The sequence below is a fragment of the Electrona antarctica genome, assembly GCF_951216825.1.
Source record: "Electrona antarctica genome assembly, chromosome: 21".
Classification (NCBI taxonomy): domain Eukaryota; kingdom Metazoa; phylum Chordata; class Actinopteri; order Myctophiformes; family Myctophidae; genus Electrona; species Electrona antarctica.
The window spans coordinates 15,085,395-15,110,482 of NC_136802.1; the positions used below are offsets into that span (position 1 = coordinate 15,085,395).

At 43.7% G+C, this 25,088-nt stretch overlaps 1 protein-coding gene across 1 annotated transcript in view; it reads left to right on the top strand.

Moving 5' to 3' along the window:
* The window catches only part of LOC306913850 (dynein axonemal heavy chain 2-like), a gene marked incomplete at its 3' end in the record, with an annotated part of 263,300 nt that overhangs the window by 232,940 nt on the left and 5,272 nt on the right, over window positions 1-25,088 (top strand). The window contains exons 37-42 of the mRNA XM_079490662.1: window positions 1,131-1,234; window positions 3,280-3,469; window positions 5,012-5,192; window positions 7,906-8,033; window positions 18,168-18,320; window positions 20,952-21,077. Of these exons, the coding sequence (XP_079346788.1) occupies window positions 1,131-1,234; window positions 3,280-3,469; window positions 5,012-5,192; window positions 7,906-8,033; window positions 18,168-18,320; window positions 20,952-21,077 (882 nt within the window). The remainder of the gene's footprint in view (window positions 1-1,130; window positions 1,235-3,279; window positions 3,470-5,011; window positions 5,193-7,905; window positions 8,034-18,167; window positions 18,321-20,951; window positions 21,078-25,088) is intronic.

Below are 25,088 nucleotides of genomic sequence, written 5' to 3' on the forward strand. Positions count from 1 at the left end.
TGTTTTACTTTGGTACATATTTTGGTGTATATTTATGCCAATACTTGCATGCTTTTACTCTGCTTACTCTGCTTTTACTATGCTTATACTTTTAAGTATAATTTTGATGAAAGACCTTTTACTTGTAACAGAGTGCTTTTATACTGTGGTACAGTGTTGTTTTTGGCAACAAATTTAGATTTTTTTTCTCTTGAATAGTTTTAAATTAGTTGTAGTCACATTTTAGTCACCTGGAATGTTTTAGTGTACTAAATCGACTAAATCTACAGTTGATTTAGTCGACTAAAATGTATTTTGGCAGGCCATGATGCCGTCATAATGACTATTTTTTTTTTCACTTGCTGAAAATAGCTGATCTACAAGCCCACAGCACAACGCATTGTGAGCTTGTAGATCGGCTATTTTCAGCATGCAACTAATTGTAAAATGACCGGTATACTGGATCTCTTGTCCACCAGTCTCTTCCTAACATTTTAGTCTTGTTTTTTTTTTTTGACGAAATTGTCAGTATATTTAGTCTTGGTTTTAGTCATCATAGCTTAGTTTTTATTTATAGTTTTCCTCAGTGGAAAAAGGTAGTCGACGAACATTTTTCGTCTTAGTCGACGAAATCAACACTGCTGTTGTATAGCTACTGTTACAGAACAATAAGTATTGTCTCCTTCCAACACATGCTATGCACTGGTCCCCATTGTTCTTGTGTGACTCCCCTAGCTGTTGCAGGAAGTAGTGTTTGTTTTTGTGGGCTGCAAAAGGCAAAGGGAAACGTTGTACTCTACAAGAATATGGAGGGCAGAATTTAAATCATTGGTATGACTGAAACGAAATGAGTACTCTGTAACGATTGATTTTCGCTCTTTCAGTGGCTCGTTGCAGCAAAACGGCGAGCATGAAAGTCAGATTGGCCTCTTCACTGCTTCACATTTTTCCGTTCATTCCTTCTTTCTTTCTCATGAGCAACTGGGGGGCGGGGGGAACCACTCACTTCAAACACTTACGGCCTCTCTGTCAAAGAACAGCGAGACACACAAGACAGACAAGTCTTTTGAGCTGGAGAGAGAAAGAGAAAGAACATGACATGACACGCACGCACACGCACACACACTGACTTATTTCTTCCTTTGTCCTAGGAAGTGGACGACTGTGTCATCCGACAGACCAGTGCGTGCTTCAAGTACGGCTATGAGTACCTGGGGAACTCAGGGCGACTGGTCATCACCCCACTCACTGACAGGTCAGCATCAGTCCGTCCGAGATGACAAGGCAACCATGCTGACGCACGCACGCACGCACGCACGCACGCACGCACGCACGCACGCACGCACGCAGAGACATTTGTTGTCCTCGGCTCACCCTGAGCAAGCATTTATCTGCTACGGCTGCTTGCAGTGGTCAGAAAAGTACTCTTAATGTTTTACTTAAGTAAAAGTATCAATACTGCAATGTAGAAATACTGATCCGTTACAAGTAAATTGTCCGGAATTTGACTTGAGTGAAAGAACAAAGGTATTGGCATCAATATGTAGTTAAAGTACCAAAATAATATCATATGCAGAATGTCTGTTTCAAGTTTTCAAATGTATAAAAAAAACGTTTTGAAAATGTACAAGCTGACACCGCTTGTTTTTTTCAACGCGTATTTGCCTCTGAAATGAGTAGAAATAAATGTAGCCTACTGAAAATTGGAAATACTCCAATAAATCAAAAGTACCTCAACATTGTATTTAAGGTATAGTGTGTACCAAATAGTTAGTTAGTTATACTTTCCACCACTGGTGATGCATACAGATACAGACTAGTAGTAGTTGGAGCGTTTAGTATCAGGCACACTGATCACAAGTCCTATTCTGGGGACATTCACACCGGCTAATTTCCACCGTAATTACCATCCTGTATAATTACTCAATTCCATTAGTGCAGGCGGAGGCGAGCGGTGACATTGTCTGTGCAATATAATAATCACTGGCTAACACCTCAGCTTGACATAATTATTTCAAGCTGACACAATATGTTGCTGCGTAATTATGTTGTCAAAAGTATTGGAGCTGTTGCTGGGCATATCATTAGCTGGGTCTAACTGTGTGCAATTAGTGGGAATTTAAACTTTTTAAAGTCACGATATTTCTATTTTCTAACTGCCTTAGATGCCACATGCTTTGGCTTTACTGCTGGCTGTGCCTTTACATAAAAATCCTATGTCTGTTTTCACGTTTGCGTATTTTCACAAAGTGTCTGTCAGCTTTCACCAAAATATTCAGCTGTTGTTGCCGTTGTTTGTCTATTTTGGTCTATAATGACATGCCCTGCATAAACAATTACAATTTACAATTTAGGCATTTAGCAGACGCTCTTAATCCAGAGCGATTTACATTAAGCAATAACAAAAGCATGGCATACATCACATATATAAAAAGTAGTTATCATGAATCATGCGTAAACTAAGAACGTAACAGTGGAGTATCTATGTAAACTATACATACTATACTATATAATATATTATACATGTGTACTATAAAGTGCTATGACTACATAAAATGCAATTCTAGAGCTGTCTACGTAACAAGCTATAAGTCTGTTTAAAAAACTATCTAAGTCTACATAATGTGCTATCTAAGGGGCTAGGCTAGGGCAAGTGCTAGGGTCCATTTACACATTTCAAAACATTTGTAATGTAATGGCCGCGATCTTTAGCAGCATTTTTCTTGGTATCGAAGCTCAGATTGAGGTGATTCAACAGGACGGCGATGTTAGGGGCTCATTTCTGAATCATCGTTACAATATTAACACTTCTGATGACTTTTAAAGTTAAGATCGACACATTAATTATAGGCGATTTCACTTCCGGTTCATATGGGGCGATTTGGGTTTTTTCTAAATAAAAGATCCTGTGCATCTTGTCGACGGGGAAGCGATAGTGTCGGAGTTCAATGGCGATAGTCAAAGAGTTAAAGTACATTTTCATATAGTAAAGTACATTTTCATATCAAATACCTTTCTACTACTACAGAGTAGGTCTACATTGCAGCGTTGGTACTTTTACTTAATTAAAACAGTACTTTTTCCAATGCTGTGTGTGTGTGTGTGTGTGTGTGTGTGTGTGTGTGTGTGTGTGTGTGTGTGTGTGTGTGTGTGTGTGTGTGTGTGTGTGTGTGTGTGTGTGTGTGTGTGTGTGTGTGTGTGTGTGTGTGTGTGTGTGTGTGTGTGTGTGTGTGTGTGTGTGTGTGTGTGTGTGTGTGTGTGTGTGTGTGTGTGTGTGCGTGCGCCGTGTTCTTTTTCCAGGTGCTTCATGGCATTGACTACAGCCCTCCACCTCCATCGGGGGGGCTCTCTTAAAGGGCCGGCGGGGACGGGCAAGACGGAGACGGTCAAAGACCTGGGCAAGGCCCTGGGCATGCACGTCATCGTGGTCAACTGCTCCGAGGGACTGGACTACAAGTGCATGGCACGCATGTACTCTGGCCTGGCACAGGTGGGCATAATGATGATGATGATCAGGGGTGCACATAATCGTTTTGGGTTAGTTCTCAGAGGAGCACCTGGAGATGCTGCTTGGTGGGCACTGCGGGCGGACGTCTCTACTCTAGCATGACACACTACTGCACCTATAATGCTACAGAGGTTCCATGTTTGATCGTAAATATATGAACTCATGGCTAAAAGCTTGTGTTTGATCCATGTGGGTTCTTGTTTACTTGGTTATTCTAGCGCTTCGTACCGCATCATAACAACATGTCATGGCAGCTATTTGGTTACAACCGAAACGGCTTCCTCTTCAAAATAAGAGCCACTATTGTCACTAGTTTTATTTCTAAGTCTACTTACAGCAAGTACCAGAGCTAGTAAATGTTTGTACTAGCGGCAGTATTGTGAGGGCTTTTCATTCCGCAACATTTATTTTGACCATGCATGCGCACCTGGTTATGTGCAACCCTGATGATGATGATGATGATGGGGGCAGTGATTGTGATTAGACCTGAGCCCTTTGAATCTAAAAACAGAACTCATATGATATCGTTGCTGAAACCTTATCTTTTTTTTGGTGTTTTTTGTGTGCTTTTTTTTGTAAATGTATGCCCAACTGCAAAAGTGGCAGATCTACAAGCTTGACCGTGCCACGTTTAGAGCTTGTTGATCTGCTACTTTTGCTATTTTTGAATTTGAATCCTGAAAAGTCGTGACACATTGTGAGCTTGTACAGTAGATTGCTATTCTCAATGCTTTTGTGCGACACTTGTACGATGAAGTTATAGGCCATTAACTCAATATGTGCCAATGTTGAGATTTTGCGTGTTTAGGTACTTTACCCAAGTACTTAAAGGGGCATTCCACTCATTTTCAACATTTTACTATGACATTAATATACCTTAGAGCTGTTGTGTGGAAATAATAAAAAAGTCCCCCCGATTTTGTGTTTCCTAGAACTAGAGGTCTGAAAAAAATCATTAACATGGTGAAACACAGAATGGGGTGACTTTTTTATTATTTCCACACAACAGCTCTAAGGTATATTAATGACATAGTAAAATGTTGAAAATGGGTGGTTTTCCCCTTTAAGTACAGTACAGTACTTAAGTACAGTACTTAAGTACAATTATGAACTACTGTATTTATACTTTACTTGAGTACTATATTTCCCATTTTCTATATACTTTTACTTCTACTCCACTGCATTTCAGATTTAAATATTGTACTTTTCCTCCACTACATTTGAAAACTTTAGTTGATTATTTTTCTTTGTAGATTATTATTACAAACCACTTCAGTCATTATATACTGTACATTCCGGCCATTTGAAAATAGCCGATCTATAAGCTTGTAGATCGGCTATTTTCAAATGATTTTTTTTATACATTTGATAACTTGAAGCGGGACATTCTGCATATCGAGTACTTTCTACTTTTGGCATTTTGAAGCCAATACTTTCGTCCTCTTACTCAAGTACATGTAATGGAGTATTTGCACGTTGCAGTATTGATACGTTTACTTAAGTACTCTGTCCCCCACGGAGCAGATGGGAGCGTGGGGCTGTTTCGACGAGTTCAACCGCGTCAGCGTGGGCGTGCAGTCGGTGCTGGCCCAGCGGATCCGCGCCATCCAGGTCGCCCTGGCAACGGGACAGGACCGCTTTGTTTACGACCAGCGCCCCATCCGCCTTGTCCCATCCTGCGGCATCTTCATCACCATGAACCCTGGTGGGTACGCACGCACGCACGCACGCACGCACGCACCGCACGCACGCACACTGTCCAATACCCCAGGACATGGGCTTTCAGCTGGTGATCCGGAGGTATTGCAGGTGGTCCCTGGCCATGCGATCATATATATATATATTTTTTGTACAAATAATAATAAATAAACAAACAAACAAACATATTTACTTTTACTTTTATTTGCTACTCTTGTTTCTTGTTTGCATGTTAATAACTTTGAGAGAGGACTGTCCTGTTTGGTCCAGGGAAAAAAATACCTTTGTAAATATAGTTGATAGCATTCAGATGTGGCCGCCCTGTATCCAACAGAAAGGTTGTGCTTCTTGCCAAAAGATATCACGCTCTTTACCGGTAATGCTTTGAAAACTATAACTAACGTCTTGTATCATATGTCTCTGATTATACGACGACCCCCATATTTCAAGACTCATTAGTGGAAAAAGAACAAAAGACCAAATAGTCTAGTCCCCGCTTATAATACGACCCTATTTTTTTTTTAGGATATTTCCATTGAAAAAAAAGGTCTTATATTCAGGTCAATAGGATAACTTGTTTTTGTCCAGCTCATGGATGTAGATGAAGCCTAATCTTCTTAACCCATGGATCCCCACCACTATAGTGTCAGGTGGGTCTATATGATGGACCCACCCGACACAATAGTGGTGGTCCCCAGGTTGCTCCTAGTCAGGGTGGTGGTCCCCAGGTTGCTCCTAGTCAGGGTGGTGGTCCCCAGGTTGCTCCTAGTCAGGGTGGTGGTCCCCAGGTTGCTCCTAGTCAGGGTGGTGGTCCCCAGGTTGCTCCTAGTCAGGGTGGTGGTCCCCAGGTTGCTCCTAGTCAGGGTGGTGGTCCCCAGGTTGCTCCTAGTCAGGATGGTGGTCCCTGGGTCAAAATCAGTTGAAAACCCCTGCCCTATAGCCAGGCAACCTGCTATTCAGAATATATCGTTGCTGTCAGTCAGAAACTTTGTATGTTTTTTCTGTACATTATCGCCCTACTTGATCACACTACAGCAGGGGTGCCCAAAAGGTAGATCGCGATCTACCAGTAGATCACATAGGTTGTGCAGCCAAGTAGACCACATGATATGCTCCTAAAATATAATAAAAAACCTTTTTTGGCATCTGCCAATTAAGGTGACTTGATTGATACATGACATAAAAAGGTCAGCTCAAACCCACAAAGCAATACATTGTTTTCAAGAGTGTTGCAGACAAACATTACAAAGTTAAAAAACCTATGCCAATTCCATTTTGCCCTTCTATTTCCCATTTTAAGTGTTTGTCTTATATCTAACGCCTCAGGTAACTGTTTAAAACTATTAAACAGCAATGGGATAATATGTTTGTGGGTGGGTAGATCTTGTTGAGCTGGTCAGTTTAAAAGTAGTTCTCGAGTCTGCTTCTTTTGCTATTTTTTAATTGGAATCTTATGATAATGTATGACACAACGGTAGTTGTTGAGAAATAATGACCGACTCGACTTTGTCTCAGTATTTAAACATCCTGAAGGATAAGTGTCGCGCTGGTCGCCTGCCCAGCTGCAGCACTGTCGCCTGGGAAAACGAGGAAGTGAGTGTTGATCAAATAGAATCAATTTTCGGTTACTGCATCGTCTATTTCTCGCTTCAATCAAATCCAAGCAGCGCAGCCAGGTGCTCTGAGTCTTTGATTAGACAGTCTGTTATAGAGCGGAGCGGACATTATCAAGAAATAACACACCGCTGAATTCAGCGACTGACCAATCAGAATCATGCATTCAACCAAGCCATGTAATAAATCAAGGATTTTTTTTAAAATAATTACCTCCTTGACTATAGGTCTAAGACACTGAAATACTATAAATCTTTATCTTGTTATAAGTTTGATTTCATTTTCATTTGGATCTCTATCCCATTGGCTAAAGAGTACACTTTAAAAACATACGTAAAGACAACATCCATGCATTACAGCATATGGCAGTCATAAAACAATATACGTTTGTCTACAGCATTGGAAATTTGCCCAAGAAAATGAGCTCACGACATAAAGTCAACACAATCACAGAAACTCTTCATGATGTCACCTCCATGAAAGATCACCAGATCAATAACATGCTGCTTTTGGCTGCAGAACTGCACGCATTAACATGATGAAACTGTGTGAAATTAAACCCAACGTTATGTGAGCCGGTTGGTCAGAAAAACAAGAATATTGCCACCCCTGCTTTATGTGTAATAGCATATGAAAGCATGTGACTTTAAAGCAACCCAGCATGACCTCAACAAACGAGGTCCTTGCACGTGGAAATGCATCAGAGTCGCGTCAAACTATGTTCATTTGGGTGGTGGTGCCTGAGTAATTCATACAGGTTTGTCAGGTTGATGCTTTTATGGGGTAAACACTTTGCCTCGATTCAAAAGAAAGAGGAACAATTAGGTCGCTGTTTTGGATTGGATTGTAATATTCAAATTCGGTGTGACACTGAATCAGCCCTACGCTGGTGGGAAACTATTGTGTTGAGATGGAGCAGTGTTTTGCAAAAATAATGTCACAAGTAACTGGCCAATATAATTATAATGCATGTTTAAGTGGCCTAATTGAATAAATACAGAAGAAAAATACGAACAGAACCGCACAAAAGGGAAATACAGTGCATCAAGCCAGAGTGGGCGCCCCTCTCTCCCTCACTTCAGACAAATATGATTGTGTTTTTGCAGGTCACAACGGCCATAGGGAGCTTCCAGACAACCTCGCGTGCATGTTCAGACCGTTCTCCATGGTGGTGCCTGACTCTGCTGTCATCGCCCACATCACGCTGTTTGGAGAAGGCTTCGGCAAGTGCGAGGTAATGTGAAGTCCTAATGTGGACATTTTGTAGAGACTGCAGGTCGCATTTACTATGAAAACGTGCAATTCCCGTCCGTCAGTCAGGTAGTTAGTTGGTTAGTTTGTTTTTCACCTCGTGACATCACGTGACATCATTAGGGATGGAGATCCCTGATGTCATTGTCGTATATTTTGGAACCACATTTCATTAATATCGCTAAATAATGTTAAACTATAGACAGACTAAATTCACATCTAAAATAGTAAGCCTGATAATACTATGGTCTCACCTACAGGACCAAAAGGCTAGACATTCAGGCACCATTCTTCACAGCTGGCACCTATGCTAAATAGCCAGGCCTACTCTGATCTAGGAGCATTCAGACCAGAGGTCTCCTGTTGTCCTTCCTGGTGACCAATACCTTATTTAGACATGACCATTTTGGTAAAGGGGGGTTGGGATCACCTTTGCATTCTTCCCTTTGTTGTCTCTGTGTTTGAGTTGTATAAGGTCTACTGAAAATGCTAAAACAGTTAGTTCAGTGGCTCACACGCCGTGAGGCGGGTGGGCCAGTCCCATGGCTGTGAATGATGTCTTGTACTCTCTGCAAATAAAATGGAACTCCGAAACCTTCATTCATCTGTCTGCTGTTGACTTCATGCTCCGTATTTTTGCCTGAGTATTTTCTAGTCTAAGTATTAGAGGTTTGTTCATGGGCTTTATAGAGAGAAAAGCAGTCTCTCTTTGGAGTTTTTATACTTCAATTGGTGCGACGTAACCGGTGTCTTTGATGCATTTTTTTGCGTCAGGCAGAAGAGAGCCGGCGGGGCTTTTTGGATATTTCAGTCTAATTTTGGCGGTTGGTGGTTGGTTTGATTTTTTGGCGGAACGGCGTTCGTCTACAGCGGGGGGAAGTGGTCTTCTCTTCGGATGGGGAACAACGGCGCAGACGGTGCGCTCCGGATCTCCGGTGTGGACCAGGAGGGAGGGGCCCTCCACAGCGCGTCGACGGGGAACATGCTTCTCTTCACGTCTCGGCGGGGAGCAGCGGATCTCCTACCAGAGGGGCGGCGATGCTCGGCGGCGATTCGAGGGGGATCCTTGGCTTCATCTACTCGGCGATCGGCGGTCAAAGGGAGGCGGGGGGACCCGCTTCTTCGGCTCTGCTCTGCTCGGCGACGGCAAGGCGAGGCAGTTGCTCTACGGGCTACGCGGTCTGCTTTGGTGACCATCCGCGGTTCTCGTGAATTCGCTTTGTCAGTCATGTGTTGTGGTTCATGACTGAAGGGAGGAGGAGGTGTGTAGAATTCATTTCGAAATGGACAAGAGGACAGTGTCAAACAGCGGCCGTGTAATATGCAATGTACTGATCACACATTTGCAGACGACACGGGCCGAAAAAGGACACATCTCCGTGGCGGTGCGTCAAGGAACTGTACAGCCTTGCTGCCCGTGCGTGGTGACTGATGGACAGAGAGGTTATAGGTATTGTTGTGAAAGTGTTTTTAATTGCATACTAGACAAATTGGAAGAGAAGATATATTGTTTTCAACATGAATTAGTAGGCATTATGTTGATTGTATGTTTTTGTCGTATAATTTGATAAGTTGAGTCATGAGTAGCCTACTTATGGAACAATGAGGTAATTTCCTAGAGACGTGTAGAGAATATTAGTTGAATATTGCTTAGACTCTGGCCTGTTAACGTATTTTTACCTGCGTTATCAACTGGACGTGATGCGTAGTACTACCTTAGTAGAGCAGAATTTTATTTCAAGCATTATAAACGTATATGTTATAGCATGTCCTAAATTAAGCAGTGTAGTATAGGATGTTTTTTCGCTTTATAGTGGTGTCTAGTTTTTAATGTGTTGATTAGCAGGGTTGGGCCTGGCGGTCCCAAGCCATAAACACGCCCGATCTCGCTTATTTGTAATCAATCAACATTTCAGATTAGATTTTAATAGAACACTAAAAGATTCTACTGATGCTGAACCGAAATTTAGTTATGTGTATAGTGTATGTAATGAGAATTGCCTGAAGAAGTTATGTAACCTTGATTCCGTTTGTCTCTGTAACCATTTGAATTCTAATGTAATTGTTTGTTTGTCTTAGGCCTATCTGTTGTTTTTAATTTTATCTTTTCTTAGTGTCAAGGGAGGGGGTCCAAATGTGGTTCCTTTTATTTTGTGATAAACGTGTAGTACGTTTAGCAAGGGAGGAATGTCGTATATTTTGGAACCACATTTCATTAATATCGCTAAATAATGTTAAACTATAGACAGACTAAATTCACATCTAAAATAGTAAGCCTGATAATACTATGGTCTCACCTACAGGACCAAAAGGCTAGACATTCAGGCACCATTCTTCACAGCTGGCACCTATGCTAAATAGCCAGGCCTACTCTGATCTAGGAGCATTCAGACCAGAGGTCTCCTGTTGTCCTTCCTGGTGACCAATACCTTATTTAGACATGACCATTTTGGTAAAGGGGGGTTGGGATCACCTTTGCATTCTTCCCTTTGTTGTCTCTGTGTTTGAGTTGTATAAGGTCTACTGAAAATGCTAAAACAGTTAGTTCAGTGGCTCACACGCCGTGAGGCGGGTGGGCCAGTCCCATGGCTGTGAATGATGTCTTGTACTCTCTGCAAATAAAATGGAACTCCGAAACCTTCATTCATCTGTCTGCTGTTGACTTCATGCTCCGTATTTTTGCCTGAGTATTTTCTAGTCTAAGTATTAGAGGTTTGTTCATGGGCTTTATAGAGAGAAAAGCAGTCTCTCTTTGGAGTTTTTATACTTCATCATCAATATTAAGCCCATATATGGAGATCCCTGATGTCATTCCATTATGTTGATCCTTCCCCATCCATCCTTCCTCTTCGATGTCTCCCTTTTGACTGATACCTGTCCATTTAAAATCTAGACGGGCCTGCCCCAAAGTTATTAGTGCAGCCGCGCCCGGCAGCCGGCGAAAACTAGAGTTCTCAACAGACCCTTAGATCTCCATATATGGAGCTGACCTGTTATGACATTCCATATGTTGATCTGACCTCATCAAAACCTGTACACTCAAGACACGCTCCATCTATAGACAGTACAGAATTCATTCCATATGTTGATCTGACCCCCCATGCCAAAGTGCCAGCGCTTGTCCAGCAGTCGGCTGTCACCCAGGCGGATGCGTGCTCGCGACCTCGCCCTTTTGGCAGGGGTTCTCAAGCATTTTCATGGCAAGGACCCTAAATCTATGTCTTTGGCAGCAGACTCCTATCCGAAAAGGTTTTGTAGAGACACAGAGAAGATTTGTGTTGAAAATATGTAATTTCCAGTTCCTGCAAAGTGTTTTGGACATACACCCGACAGCATTGATATATTTGTACACACTGTCAAAAGTATGAAACGCGCACAAAAAACAAAAAAAAAACTTTGAGAGCTTTGAAATGCCTGCTTCTGTAGAAATCTTAAAAGTCACAGAGGTTCTTTGAAATGCCTACTTGTGAGGAAAACTCAAAAGTCACACAGGTTCAGCATTGAGAGCCACCTCCACATGAGAGTACGTGTTGTCTAGTGATCGACGCCCCTTCATTCACACTCCACAGCATTTGAATTTGCTCTACAAGTGCGGCTACATTCAGCGCTCATCAAAACGAGGAAGGAACACACGCTGATGATTCCCTCCATTAGCGTTCAAGGCTGCATGGTACCAGTGGTGGAAAAAATACTTGCATTTTTTACTTAAGTAAAAGTATCAATACTGCAATGTATAACTACTCTGTTACAAGTAAAAGTCCGGAATTAAAAATGTACTTGAGTAAACGTACAAAAGTATTGGCATCAAAATGTACTTAAAGTACTCATTATGCAGAATGTGCCATTTCAAGTTTTCAAATGCATACAAATCTTGAAAATAGCCGATCTACAAGCTCACAATGCGTCACATCGTCCGAAATGTATATAGCGTTGATGTGGTTACTGTATGTTTTGTAATAATAATCAAAATCTACAAAGTAACTAGTAACTACAGTTTTCAAATAAATCTAGTGGAGTAAAAGTACAATATTTGCCTCTGAGATTTAGTGGAGTAGAAGTAAAAGTAATGGAAATTGGAATCACTCAAGTACAAACACCTCAATGACTTTTCACCACTGGGCACCACCAGCTGCTACGTTCCTGTAAGCTGCTGAAGATGATTTCAGTGTGAACTGCAGAGGCGATGCTGCTATGCAACAGGAGGCCGCTTTGAACAGCCTGTCAGACTAAGCGGAGTTGCAGCAGCTGATCGAACAAATTGATTTGATCAATTATACAAAAACAATGTGGATATTCGAAAACGGAGCAGATGTACAAGCTGTTTTTGCGTGGCAATTCTGCACGTGTAAGAACATAGTCCTTATGCTCATACGGGGGCGGCAGGTGCGTCGGGATAAATTAACTGGAAGTGTAGGAAAAGACTAATCCCACACACTGTCTTCACTTACTGAATTTTAGACCACTTTTACACGAGAACTGGTCGAGAGAGAAAACGGCAAAGTCCCGTTGCGTTCTCTTGTTTTATAGAGCCTTTACACAAAGTCGCACATTTAATGAAAACACTATAATGTGCATGCCAGTTCACTAGGTGGCGCTGACGGACTGCCAGATCACCCATGTACAAGAAGAAACACTCCGTCATTCCGTTTGACTTCCTATCAAAAGGCTTTTTGTTTACATCATGGTTTTACATTCACCATCGCTAGTCTACATTTGCATTTGTAGGATGAGCGGGGCGAGGGAGCGCTTGCTCATTCTAGGAACTCCAAATATCTCCTACGGCTCTGCATCAATGTGATAAACATATACGTTGTGCGTTGTGCATTTTTTTTTCACCCAGTGTCAATTATCTAATGTAATCCTGGGCGCTACACTTCCTCTGCCAACATGGGGGGGGGGGGGGGCAGCGGACTGACCTGAGTCCAAGCTGCTTCTTTTCACCTTACAGGGGGGAGTTTCCCCGGCCGGACGTAGCGCGTGGATTGGCCAGGGGGAGGTAGTTTAGAGACCAGGATTACTGCATGTTTTTTGTGAGGGTACCTACTACCTACCCTAGGGGACACGGGGAGAACATGCAAACTCCACACAGAAAGGCCCTTTCACCAACCCCGCCTTGGGTGTGGGCACTGATGACGTGGAGGAGAGAACACGCCCCCAGCACCCACAGCGGGAATCGAACCCAGGACCTTCTAGCTGTGAGGCGACAGCACTATCGACTGTGCCACCGTGCCCACAGAAGCATACTTAAGCGATCATTAGAAACAATGAGATAAGAGCAAAAACACCATATCAGGACGATTCAAATGCCTTTCAGTAAACCAGAGTTTTGAGCCTGGATTTAAAATAGTTAGTTGAATCCCTAAAAGTGAAGCACTGCGCGAGGCTAGCATCACCCTCACGGACTCATTGGAAGCATGTCCTCGTCTGCTTTGTTATCCGTGTGCAGTGGTGTAAAGTAACTAAGTACATTTACTTACAGTAAGTACTGCACTTAAGTAACATTTTGAGGTATTTGTACTACGTCACATTTTCTGTACTTTTACTTCTACTCCACTACATTTCAGAGGCAAATAGTGTACTCCACTTCAATTATTTGACAACTTTAGTTACTAGTTCCTTTGTAGATTTTGTATTATTGCAATGCAAAACATACAGTTATCATCTCAGTGGCAGTGCATTTACATTTCGGCCATTTGAAAATAGCCGATCTACTAGCTCATAATGCGTCGCAATGTGACACATTGTGAGCTTGTAGATCAGCTATTTTCTTGTGATTTTCATACATTTGAAAACTTGAAACGGGACATTCTGTACTTCTGTATTCTGTACTCTTTACTTGGAACAGAGTATTTTTACATCGCAGTATTGATACTGTTACTTAAGTAACAAATGTGAGTACATTTTCCAGCACTGTCCGCTTGGATCCGCTAAACGGACAGCCCCAGTCCCAGTGATCTTTTTGCTAGCGCTCTGAATGCTGCGCTGGTTTCTAAAGGACATATCTTGTTGAATTATCAGCGCCTTAATGAAACACACTTGGCTTCTTTTATGTGGAGAGCTCAGGCAATCAGCCGATTGGAGATTGAGTTCCTCCAGTCTGATAGAGACGCAGTATCGTCAAATCTATCTGATGGATTCAATTAAAAAAAAAAACTGCCTTGCCTTTTCCTTTCAAACGTAGAGAATATGCATCTGTATGTCTTCACTGTCAGGTGTACCTTGTATGACCAAACCATTACCCGTGTTCCGCTGGATCCAATGTAGTTATTATGTTAATACTTATTCATTGGTTAAATATTTATAAAACCAACAGACAAAAAAAGTGTCACATTGTGATGCGTTGTGAGCTTGTGAGCGTTTTCATCAGTGAAAAAAAAGCTAGCGGACTATCATTTTTCGTCATAGTTTTAGTTAGACGCAATCAACACTATCGTAGAATTATGATGAATAGACATTGTGAGGACTAAAGACAACTGTTCCTGGTCCTCACAAGCCAAACGGTTGTTTAATGGTTTAAACCTAAACCGTTATATACCTTACAATTAATCAATGATTCCGGTTTGGATCAGGGTTGGGATCACAGATTGAGAGGATCTTATTTGGTTGGCGTTGGAATTACACCATGCCATTTTATACTTTAGTTGAGTGAATTACAGCATAAAATCAAATCAAATCAAGCTTTATATATAGAGCACATTTAAAACAACCAATATTGACCCAAGTGCCTACCCAGCATGTGTTGAACAATTTAAATCACACAGAACTTCATACCAGGGCTTAAAAAACAAGCTCAGCAGTCGTACTGCACATGTACACGCACGCACGCATGTGCGCGCACGCGCGCACACACACACACACACACACACACACACACACACACACACACACACACACACACACACACACACACACACACACACACACACACACACACACTGATGCCTGCATGGTGGCAGATGTGTCTCCTGTTGGGAACAGTAATTATCTGACGGAGGGAGTACACAGCAAGCTGCTGTAAAAATGGAGCCTCACTGCACCATGCGTGTTAACACTCACTACTCTAAACTGACACAGCCCAGCCATGCTGGAGGGAGCGAGGGGATGGGTGGATGGATGAGTGGATGGATGGATGGAGGGATGAGTGGATGGATGGATGCATGGATGAGTGGATGGAGGGATGGATGGATGGATGGATGAGTGGATGGATGGAGGGATGGATGCAGGATATGTGGATGGATGGACGGATGAACAGATGGATGGATGGAGGGAGGGATGAGTGCTGGATGGATGGAGGGAGGGATGAGTGGATGGATGGAGGGATGGATGGATGGAGGGATGGAGGGATGGAGGGAGGGAGGGAGGGCGGGAGGGAGGATGAGAGGGTGGATGGGTGGATAAGTTCGTTAGTGGTGTTTGGATTCACTATACAAGTATACAGTATGTTTGGAACTACAGTATACAGTAGTGTTTGGAACTATACAGTGATGTTATAACTATCTATCTACACCAAGCCCCCAGCTGGGGTTTAATGTTATAACTATCTATCTACACCAAGCCCCCAGCTGGGGTTTAATGTTATAACTATCTATCTACACCAAGCCCCCAGCTGGGGTTTAATGTTATAACTATCTATCTACACCAAGCCCCCAGCTGGGGTTTAATGTTATAACTATCTATCTACACCAAGCCCCCAGCTGGGGTTTAATGTTATAACTATCTATCTACACCAAGCCCCCAGCTGGGGTTTAATGTTATAACTATCTATCTACACCAAGCCCCCAGCTGGGGTTTAATGTTATAACTATCTATCTACACCAAGCCCCCAGCTGGGGTTTAATGTTATAACTATCTATCTACACCAAGCCCCCAGCTGGGGTTTAATGTTATAACTATCTATCTACACCAAGCCCCCAGCTGGGGTTTAATGTTATAACTATCTATCTACACCAAGCCCCCAGCTGGGGTTTAATGTTATAACTATCTATCTACACCAAGCCCCCAGCTGGGGTTTAATGTTATAACTATCTATCTACACCAAGCCCCCAGCTGGGGTTTAATGTTATAACTATCTATCTACACCAAGCCCCCAGCTGGGGTTTAATGTTATAACTATCTATCTACACCAAGCCCCCAGCTGGGGTTTAATGTTATAACTATCTATCTACACCAAGCCCCCAGCTGGGGTTTAATGTTATAACTATCTATCTACACCAAGCCCCCAGCTGGGGTTTAATGTTATAACTATCTATCTACACCAAGCCCCCAGCTGGGGTTTAATGTTATAACTATCTATCTACACCAAGCCCCCAGCTGGGGTTTAATGTTACAACTATCTATCTACACCAAGCCCCCAGCTGGGGTTTAATGTTATAACTATCTATCTACACCAAGCCCCCAGCTGGGGATTAACACAGAGCGCTCGCTCATGAATCGATTCAGGCGAGTTCAGGGAAGTTAGCACTATCCCACAAATCAAGAAAATGCATTAGTAGAACATTGCTCTGGGTGCTTCAAACGCCACTGAGCAACCTCCATTGAAATGAATAGCTGGGGGCGGGGCAGTCTACCCTCTATAGTTTATATATAAGTCCATGATCGACACCTAATGTTCTCAAATTTCAAATGAACTTTAACTTTAAGTTGTATTGTCTTAAAATTAGATGAATGGTCTTCGTTTTTCGTGGACCGCCATTGCTGTGCAATACTTGGCCCGATGGTGTGAACGGAGACGAGGCACCATGACACCCCACATCAAGCAGTGTGTTGATGAGGTGTGGTTGAGCAGAACTAAGGCCTCCAGCGTGGCAGGGGAACGTTGGCCTGGCCTGGGAGGGCACTGAGCTTTCAGCTGGAACGCACTGGAGGGACGTTCACGTCCTGCACGCCCACCGTCTGCTCAGCCTAGCATGTCGGCCATGCGTGCGTGCGTGCGTGCGTGCGTGCGTGCGTGCGTGCGTGCGTGCGTGCGTGCGTGCGTGCGTGCGTGCGTGCGTGCATTACTATACTTATGAGGGCCGGGGGTGTAGTAGACTTTGAGAAATGGATATTGTGAGGACCTCACAACCAGTGGTGGAACATAAGTTACGTAACTATGTACATTTAATACTACTTTAATAATTCCAGACTTTTCCTTGTAACAGTGAGTATTTCTAAATTGCTGCAGTATTGATATTCTTGTACGTAAGTAAAAACAGCAGCAGTGAGGGGTCATGGAGGGCACAGCCCCTCCCCTTCAGGAGTGGAGGGATGGGAGGGATGACCCCTGTGTGTGAGGAGATGTTTAAACAAAAGCATGCATTTTACATGCTCTTGAGTTGTCAAGGCTTTCATGTACAGTAGGAGCAGAGTAAATCGACAGACACACACACACGTGCACACACGCACACACACACACACACACACACACACACACACACACACACACACACACACACACACACACACACACACACACACACACACACACACATACATACATGCCACCTGCTGGAAGTATAACCGCATATATTTCCCAGCATGCTTTGCTCACCCCTAGGCTTGTCTGTCTGTCTGTCTGTCTGTCTGTCTGTCTGTCTGTCTGTCTGTCTGTCTGTCTGTCTGTCTGTCTGTCTGTGTCTCTACCTTTTATCTCTAGAGTGTAATTGTATTTTTTGAATGGTGCAACCACTCCCTTACGGAGCTGTGTGGGTGGGTGGGTGGGCGGCTGGCTGGCTGGCTGGGTACCTGGCTGGCTGGCTGACTGGGTGGGTGCGTCTGAGCACGAAAACAGCATTGTTGTTTTTCACCACCTGTGCGCAACCTAACACACACACAAACACACACGCACATATTAACTGTATATATGGTGATTTTGGGTGTGCCAGTACAGTACAGTACAGTGACAGTACAGTAGAGGGTACAGTAGAGGGACCCCCACAGGGTAACTGTCATTTCTCAACCATTTCTGACGCTGGGCGGCTCGCCGGAATCGGGCCAGCACCCTGGGTGCAACGGAGTTGCACCACTCACTTCACACCGGTGTGATTTTTTAACCTATTTGTCCAAGGACGATAACCCCCTAATAATGTTCTTTCATTATTTCCCATCTCTCTCTCTCTCTCTCCCTCTCTCCCTCCAGGAGTTGTCTCAGAAGGTGATCAGTCTGTATCGTCTGGTGGTTGACTTGTTGTCTAAACAGAACCACTATGACTTTGGTCTGCGTGCGCTGCACTCCCTGCTGCACTACGCTGGCACCAAGAGACGCAGCTCCCCCAACATGACCGACGAAGAGGTGCACGCCAACACACGTGTGTGTGTGTGTGTGTGTGTGTGTGTGTGTGTGTGTGTGTGTGTGTGTGTGTGTGTGTGTGTGTGTGTGTGTGTGTGTGTGTGTGTGTGTGTGTGTGTGTGTGTGTGTGTGTGTGTGTGTGTGTGTGTGTGTGTGTGTCATCTCACTCATCTACAGTATGTGTGAACACAACAGACATGTCATCTGTCACATCATGTGAATGCCATAGCATAGGATGTCAGTCAGATGTGTCTCATTTAAGAGGCTACTGGATTATCACCCTGTCAATCAGCATGGCCTGAGGTTGGTCTCGCGCACACACGCCCGCGTGCACATAAACACACACGCATAATCCAGTCCACACACAGAGGTACAGATGAAGGGATGACACTGAGGGAAGGTGTGTGTGCTTGGGGCCACCCCGTGGGATTGTGCCTGTGATCAAAAATGTATCAAAGGAAGGAAGGGGCCGACTTGAAACAGCATCGGTTGAAAAGAACCCATCATTTCGTAACCGATCACTCGCTCTGCCTTTTCTCTCCCATGTGTTTGTTCCTCTGGTGGTGTCAATCAGCTGTGTACAGATGGAGCTTGTTGCTTCCCTGACCATGTCACCACTAAACACCCTGACCATGTCACCACTAAACACCTTGACCATGTCACCACTAACCACCCTGACCATGTCACCACTAACCACCCTGACCATGTCACCACTAAACACCTTGACCATGTCACCACTAACCACCCTGACCATGTCACCACCCTGACCATGTCACCACTAACCACCCTGACCATGTCACCACCCTGACCATGTCACCACTAACCACCCTGACCATGTCACCACTAACCACCCTGACCATGTCACCACCCTGACCATGTCACCACTAAACACCCTGACCATGTCACCACTAACCACCCTGACCATGTCGCCACTAAACACCCTGACCATGTCACCACCCTGGCCATGTCACCACCCTGGCCATGTCACCACCCTGACCATGTCACCACTAACCACCCTGACCATGTCACCACCCTGACCATGTCACCACTAAACACCCTGACCATGTCACCACTAACCACCCTGACCATGTCACCACTAAACACCCTGACCATGTCACCACCCTGGCCATGTCACCACCCTGGCCATGTCACCACCCTGACCATGTCACCACTAACCACCCTGACCATGTCACCACTAACCACCCTAACCATGTCACCACCCTGACCATGTCACCACTAACCACCCTGACCATGTCACCACCCTGACCATGTCACCACTAACCACCCTGACCATGTCACCACTAACCGCCCTGACCATGTCACCACCCTGACCATGTCACCACTAACCCTGACCATGCCTCCTATATGAGACACGGACCGAGTAGAAAATAATTGTGGTATTTTATCATGAACATTAGTGAGGACCAATTATATGAAGACAGGTTGTAAAGTGGTGAAGTGGTCCTTTAATGAGTTAAGCCCGTTCTTTGTCATACAATTAATAGCGAAAATAGACAATCTAGCTTGTAGATCGGCTATTTTCACAATTTCTGAAAGATTTGGCCATGTTTGATATATGCCAAAAATATGGACTTTATTCTGTGGCGTTTTCATTTTTTCCCCCTCCCAGGTAAATTAGTTATGCATTACAGTCAAAATGTCCCCACAGCGGGGCTCAGCCTCAGGGCCTGCTCTGCATGGTGTGAGCTTGCATAGCAATAGCAGCCCGTTGCTAGGGATGAAAGGTTTTCACAATTTAGACATCGAGCAGGCTGCGCTCTGGTCCAAAGCAATTTTGCACATTTCAAATTTTGGACTAAGCCGAGTAAGCACATGCAACTCTAGTCAGTAAACGACAAGGTAAATAGTGGCAAAAGTAGACTTGCAGATAGAACAATCAGTGCCTCAAAGCAAATAGAACATCGGGTAGACAATTACATTACATTACATTACAGTCATTTAGCAGACGCTTTTATCCAAAGCAACTTACAATAAGTGTATTCAACATAGGTAGGGAACAAAAACTACTAATCACCAGAAGTCTTTAGTGCATTTTCTGCAAAAACAAGCAACCAAGAGTATACCTAGCGCTAAGGTAAAAGAATTGTAATCTTCCCAATTCCGGCTGGCGCAAGATAACTACCATCTATGGCCAAACAGGGGCAGTCAACTTGTTAAGTAGATGTTAATTCACACCACTGATCCCTGTTATACATTATTGTAGAAGGGAGTTCCAGCCGCGCCTCTAGCCTATGGCAGGCCGGTCTGGTGCATCTCAGAAGCAGGACAGGTTAAATGCGAAAAGGAGGCACTGGGGCAGCTCAGACAATTTAGGCCCTTAGTTTAATAACAGACAACGTTTCGATGTTTCAGTTACATCTTCGTCAGGTCGAAGATGTAACTGAAAAATCGAAACGTTGTCACTTTTTCCTTGCACCCTGTTATTAAACTAAGAGCCTAAATTGTCTGAGCTGCTCCATTGCCTCCTTTTCCCCTGTTATACATTGTTTGTTATCACTGCTCTGCACAGCGTGTGAGCATCAATCACCCAGGTGCCAGCGGCCACATTCAGTCCAAAGACTTTGATTAGAAAACAAGACATTTTCTAATGTGACCCTTGCCCTCTGTCCTCAGATCCTGGTCATGTCTCTCAAGGACATGAACCTCGCCAAGCTGACCTCTGACGACCTGCTGCTCTTCAACGGAATCCTCCAGGACCTCTTCCCTGCCGTGGAGTCGCCCCCTACAGACCACAGCAAGGTACTGCTTCTATACACTGTGGCTGTATAGCTCCTCCCTGCCTAGTGGTGTCTCTCTATAGGGCGGAGTAATGACTTTGAGTGAGAATTTGACTCAAATCATTATTAATGATTCCAAACTTAATGGTAATCATTCAAGTGCAGTGCAGACCGCTGCCAAGAAAGCACAAAAGTGTTCTCAAAAGTCAGTTAGTCATTTCCATGTCATTTGACAAACCTACCAAAAGGAAGTTAAATAATTACACTAACGCCCTCCAGCACTTGCACACTAAATGGTCTGCGTTTCTATGGCGCCTTTCATCACTCACACACATCCACTCACTGACGGCAGAGGAAACTATGCAAGGCACCAACCTGCTTGTCGGGAGCAGTTAGGAGTTCAATGCTTCCCTGCTCCAGGACACTTGAACAGGATGGAGTAGCTGGAGATGGAAAAACAAACAGCCACTTTATCCTGAGCCACTGCAGCCTTATGTCTTGAAATATGTTGTTCACTGACAGACAGACAGACTGACGGGCGAAAACGTATAACATCATTGGTAGACACAGATTTACCTTTGCAGGGGGTGGAACTGGGAGATACTGGTTTATACGGAGGGAGCCTGAAACAAAGCAGAGAGCAGGGTTAGCATATATAGACAATTAAGGTTACTTAGAGAACTCTCGAAGGAACCCTTGAAAAATGCTTTAAACAGCCGGCTAAACTCGCCACGAGAAGTCAACGTTCAAGTCAGCGTCGGGCACCATGCAGTACTCAGTGGCCTGTGTACGGTATAGGCTTAGGGAAACGACGCTCATCCCTGGCTCTATGATGTGGACTAGTAACGTGTGACCAGCGTGATCTAGTATGAGAGTGACACTGATGACGTTGACTCCCATTGTAATAATGGAACGAGGAAGTGCTCATTCTATTTCAATGGGATAGTTACAATGTTTGGAACTATAGCCCATAGAAAGTGCAATACTGCCTCATCAAAGTTGGTATTGTGATTTTATGTATTGTCAATTACTTGCATGAGAGGGGGAGAGGTTGTGGAGTTAGTTGCTTTAGCAGTTTGGGGGTCCAATGGAGTTAAGAGGTTTTGTCTGAAGCGCTTTTTACTACTTTTCATTGGTTCAACATTGTTTTAACCAACACACAGACGTAAAGGTGTTCAATCGCACTGATTTATGAAACATTTAAAAATCAACCAGCTCACTGGCCTTGTGGTTAGAGTGTCCGCCCTGAGACTGGGAGACTGGGTTTGATCCCCGGCCGGGTCATACCAAAGACTCTGAAAAATGGGACCCAGTGCCTCCCTGCTTGACACTCGGCATCAAGGGTTGGATTGGGGGTAAGTCCCTGCGACATACTAGCGTCATGTCCAGGGGGTGTGCTGTACTTGTAGCCTGGCTAATAAGCCAGACTCAAATCACACTGTCGTGTGGTATTTGAGTCTGGAGATGCTGTGTATGGATCTTGTTTCCCGGGGGGCGGGTTCAAACATTTTCTCTTTGACGCAATTGGTCAGAGCTACTGTCAGTCAAAGGTCTCGAGCATTGAACGTCACTGTACCAAAGCCCGCCCATATTGCATACCGTGTCTCGATTGGCCACACCAGTTCTCTGGTGTAGGAAATGGGCGTACAATTGAGCCTCTCCAGACCGTAATCCGCCAGGCTACTGTACTTGTACAGTACATCAAGCTGCCTCACGCTACAGAAACAGGAGATAGGCTCCTGCCCAATGGGCCTCATGGCTCGGCAAGGCTTACTTACTTAATTAATTGAGGGTTCAATGGAGTTAAGAGGTTTTGTCTGAAGCGCTTTTTAATACTTCTCATTGATTTAATATTGTTTTAACACACAGACGTAAAGGTGTTCAATAGCACTGATTTATGAAAAAGAAAAAAGAAAAGAGTTAGGTGGTGTCCTCCCGACAGCAACGATATATGCACTGCAGATTCCCCAGTCTAGTCATTTCTTTGTGACTCTTGGTCTCTCCTTCAACACCCGTACATGTCTGATCCTGTGCTATACATCAGGCACAGTCCGGCCTTCTCAGCTCATAAACCTGCCATGACGTCAAGCTCTGCCATTTCAGAACACCGCCGTTGGAATTGTGATTGCTGCTAGACCAATTATGTCTCCTTCCACAATAGACTTGCCATTTTCTTTTTAGAATTTTGATTGGTTATTTGACACCTGTGGTGACTTGCCTCCACTGCTCACAAAGTGCTTCCGGCAATTGGGGTGGCCTTGAATGAGCGAGTTGACCTGCTGTGATACAAGGGAGTCTAAAACTTTAGATTTTGTATGATGTGTGACAAATAGTTTTATGGTGTGGCACCAACAGTGATGAAAAAAAGTACTCAAATGTTTTACTTAAGTAAAAGTATCAATACTGCAACGTAGAAATACGCTGTTGGCCTGTTACAAGTAAATGTCCGGAATTAAAAATGTACTTGAGTAAAAGTACAAAAGTATTTGTATCAAAATGTAGTTACAGTGCCAAAAGTAGAAAGTAATCATAGTGCAGAACGTCCCATTTCACAAGTGTGTTTCAAATGTATACACATCTTTTGAAAATAGCAGATCTACAAGCTCACAATGCATCACAATGCGACACATTATGAGCTTAGATCAGCTATTTTCAAATGACTGTATATATATGACTGTATATAGTTTTGTCATGATAAATCTACAAAGTAACTAGTAACTAAAGTTTTCAAATAAATGTAGTGGAGTAGAATTACAATATTTGGATCCGAAATGTAGTGGAGTAGAAGTAAAAGTATTTGAAATTGGAAATAGCCTACTCAAAAGTGCACTTAAAGTAAATGTACTTCTCCACCACTGACCACCGTGTATAAATTGGCACTCTTGTCTTGTGCTAAAGCTTGTAAAGTGTTGTGTACCTTTTGAATCAGCAGGCTTGTGAAGATGCCGCAGTTTGACTTGATGTGTACAAATGACTTTTCTCTCCTACTCTCTGGTGGCAGTGGTTGGTGTCAATATGCTGCTAATGCTGCAATAGGGTGGGGGTTTAACTCCCAGGGCACGTTCATTTCCTAACAAAGGTAATAGAGCATGCACCTCCACTCTAGCCCAGGTGCTGGACAAAAGGCAGTACAAGAGGAAAAAGTAGAGTCCGCAACACCGGTTTGAAAACTCAGCTCCACTGGTTTACTGAGTTTTCATGGGATCGAAACGTTGATTCAAATAAACCAGTGGCGCTGAGTTTTCATACCAGTGTTGCGGACTCTACGTTCATTTCCTAGCCCTGTTAGTTCAAACTCAAACTTCTTTCGTAGCAAGGACGCCCAAATTGATATTTGATTAATTGATTAATTTGATTAATTTGGCCGCAGAACCCCGCATTACCAAGTGTAACAGAGAAGATAGCAGTAAGGAGGATGAGACTAGCTGGCATCGATCGAGAGGACGTCCCACACCGACCTACGTGGACGTACTAAAGAAAGATGCTGGTGCAGAAAGCACAAATGAGCTGGCCAGATGTATGGAGAACCGAGATGACTGGAGACGCCGATGGAGGGCTCGTCTGAGGACGACGTAGAGAGAGAGAACTATAGACCTCGTATGGAGAGGAGAGAGGTCCCATGTCTAACCTATTCCAGTAGTTTGCTCAGTCAGCAAATCGGCGAGCTTAAAACGAAGCTGCTACTTTTGATGCTTTGTATGACACTGTATGATCAATAACGCGTTAATTTATGAAAGAAATACAAAAAGTTCATATTTGGAGATACGGTACAAGGTTTTTCACCCCGGCGACAGCAAGAAAATCTTCACTTTTTTGGACCGTTAATGGGTTTAAAAGTGTTTCAACTGGTCAGCCAAATGAGATATTGGCAAATAAGTGATGTTACACTAATTGTAAATAATGTTCTTGAGGTAATTGTTTATCCCCCAAAATCACGAAGGCTAATTTGACCTTTGGGATACACATACTGTAATAAGTCGGTGTGTCCAAAACCGTATAGTTACTGCACTTTGGCTTTGGGCAGTGTGCTGTC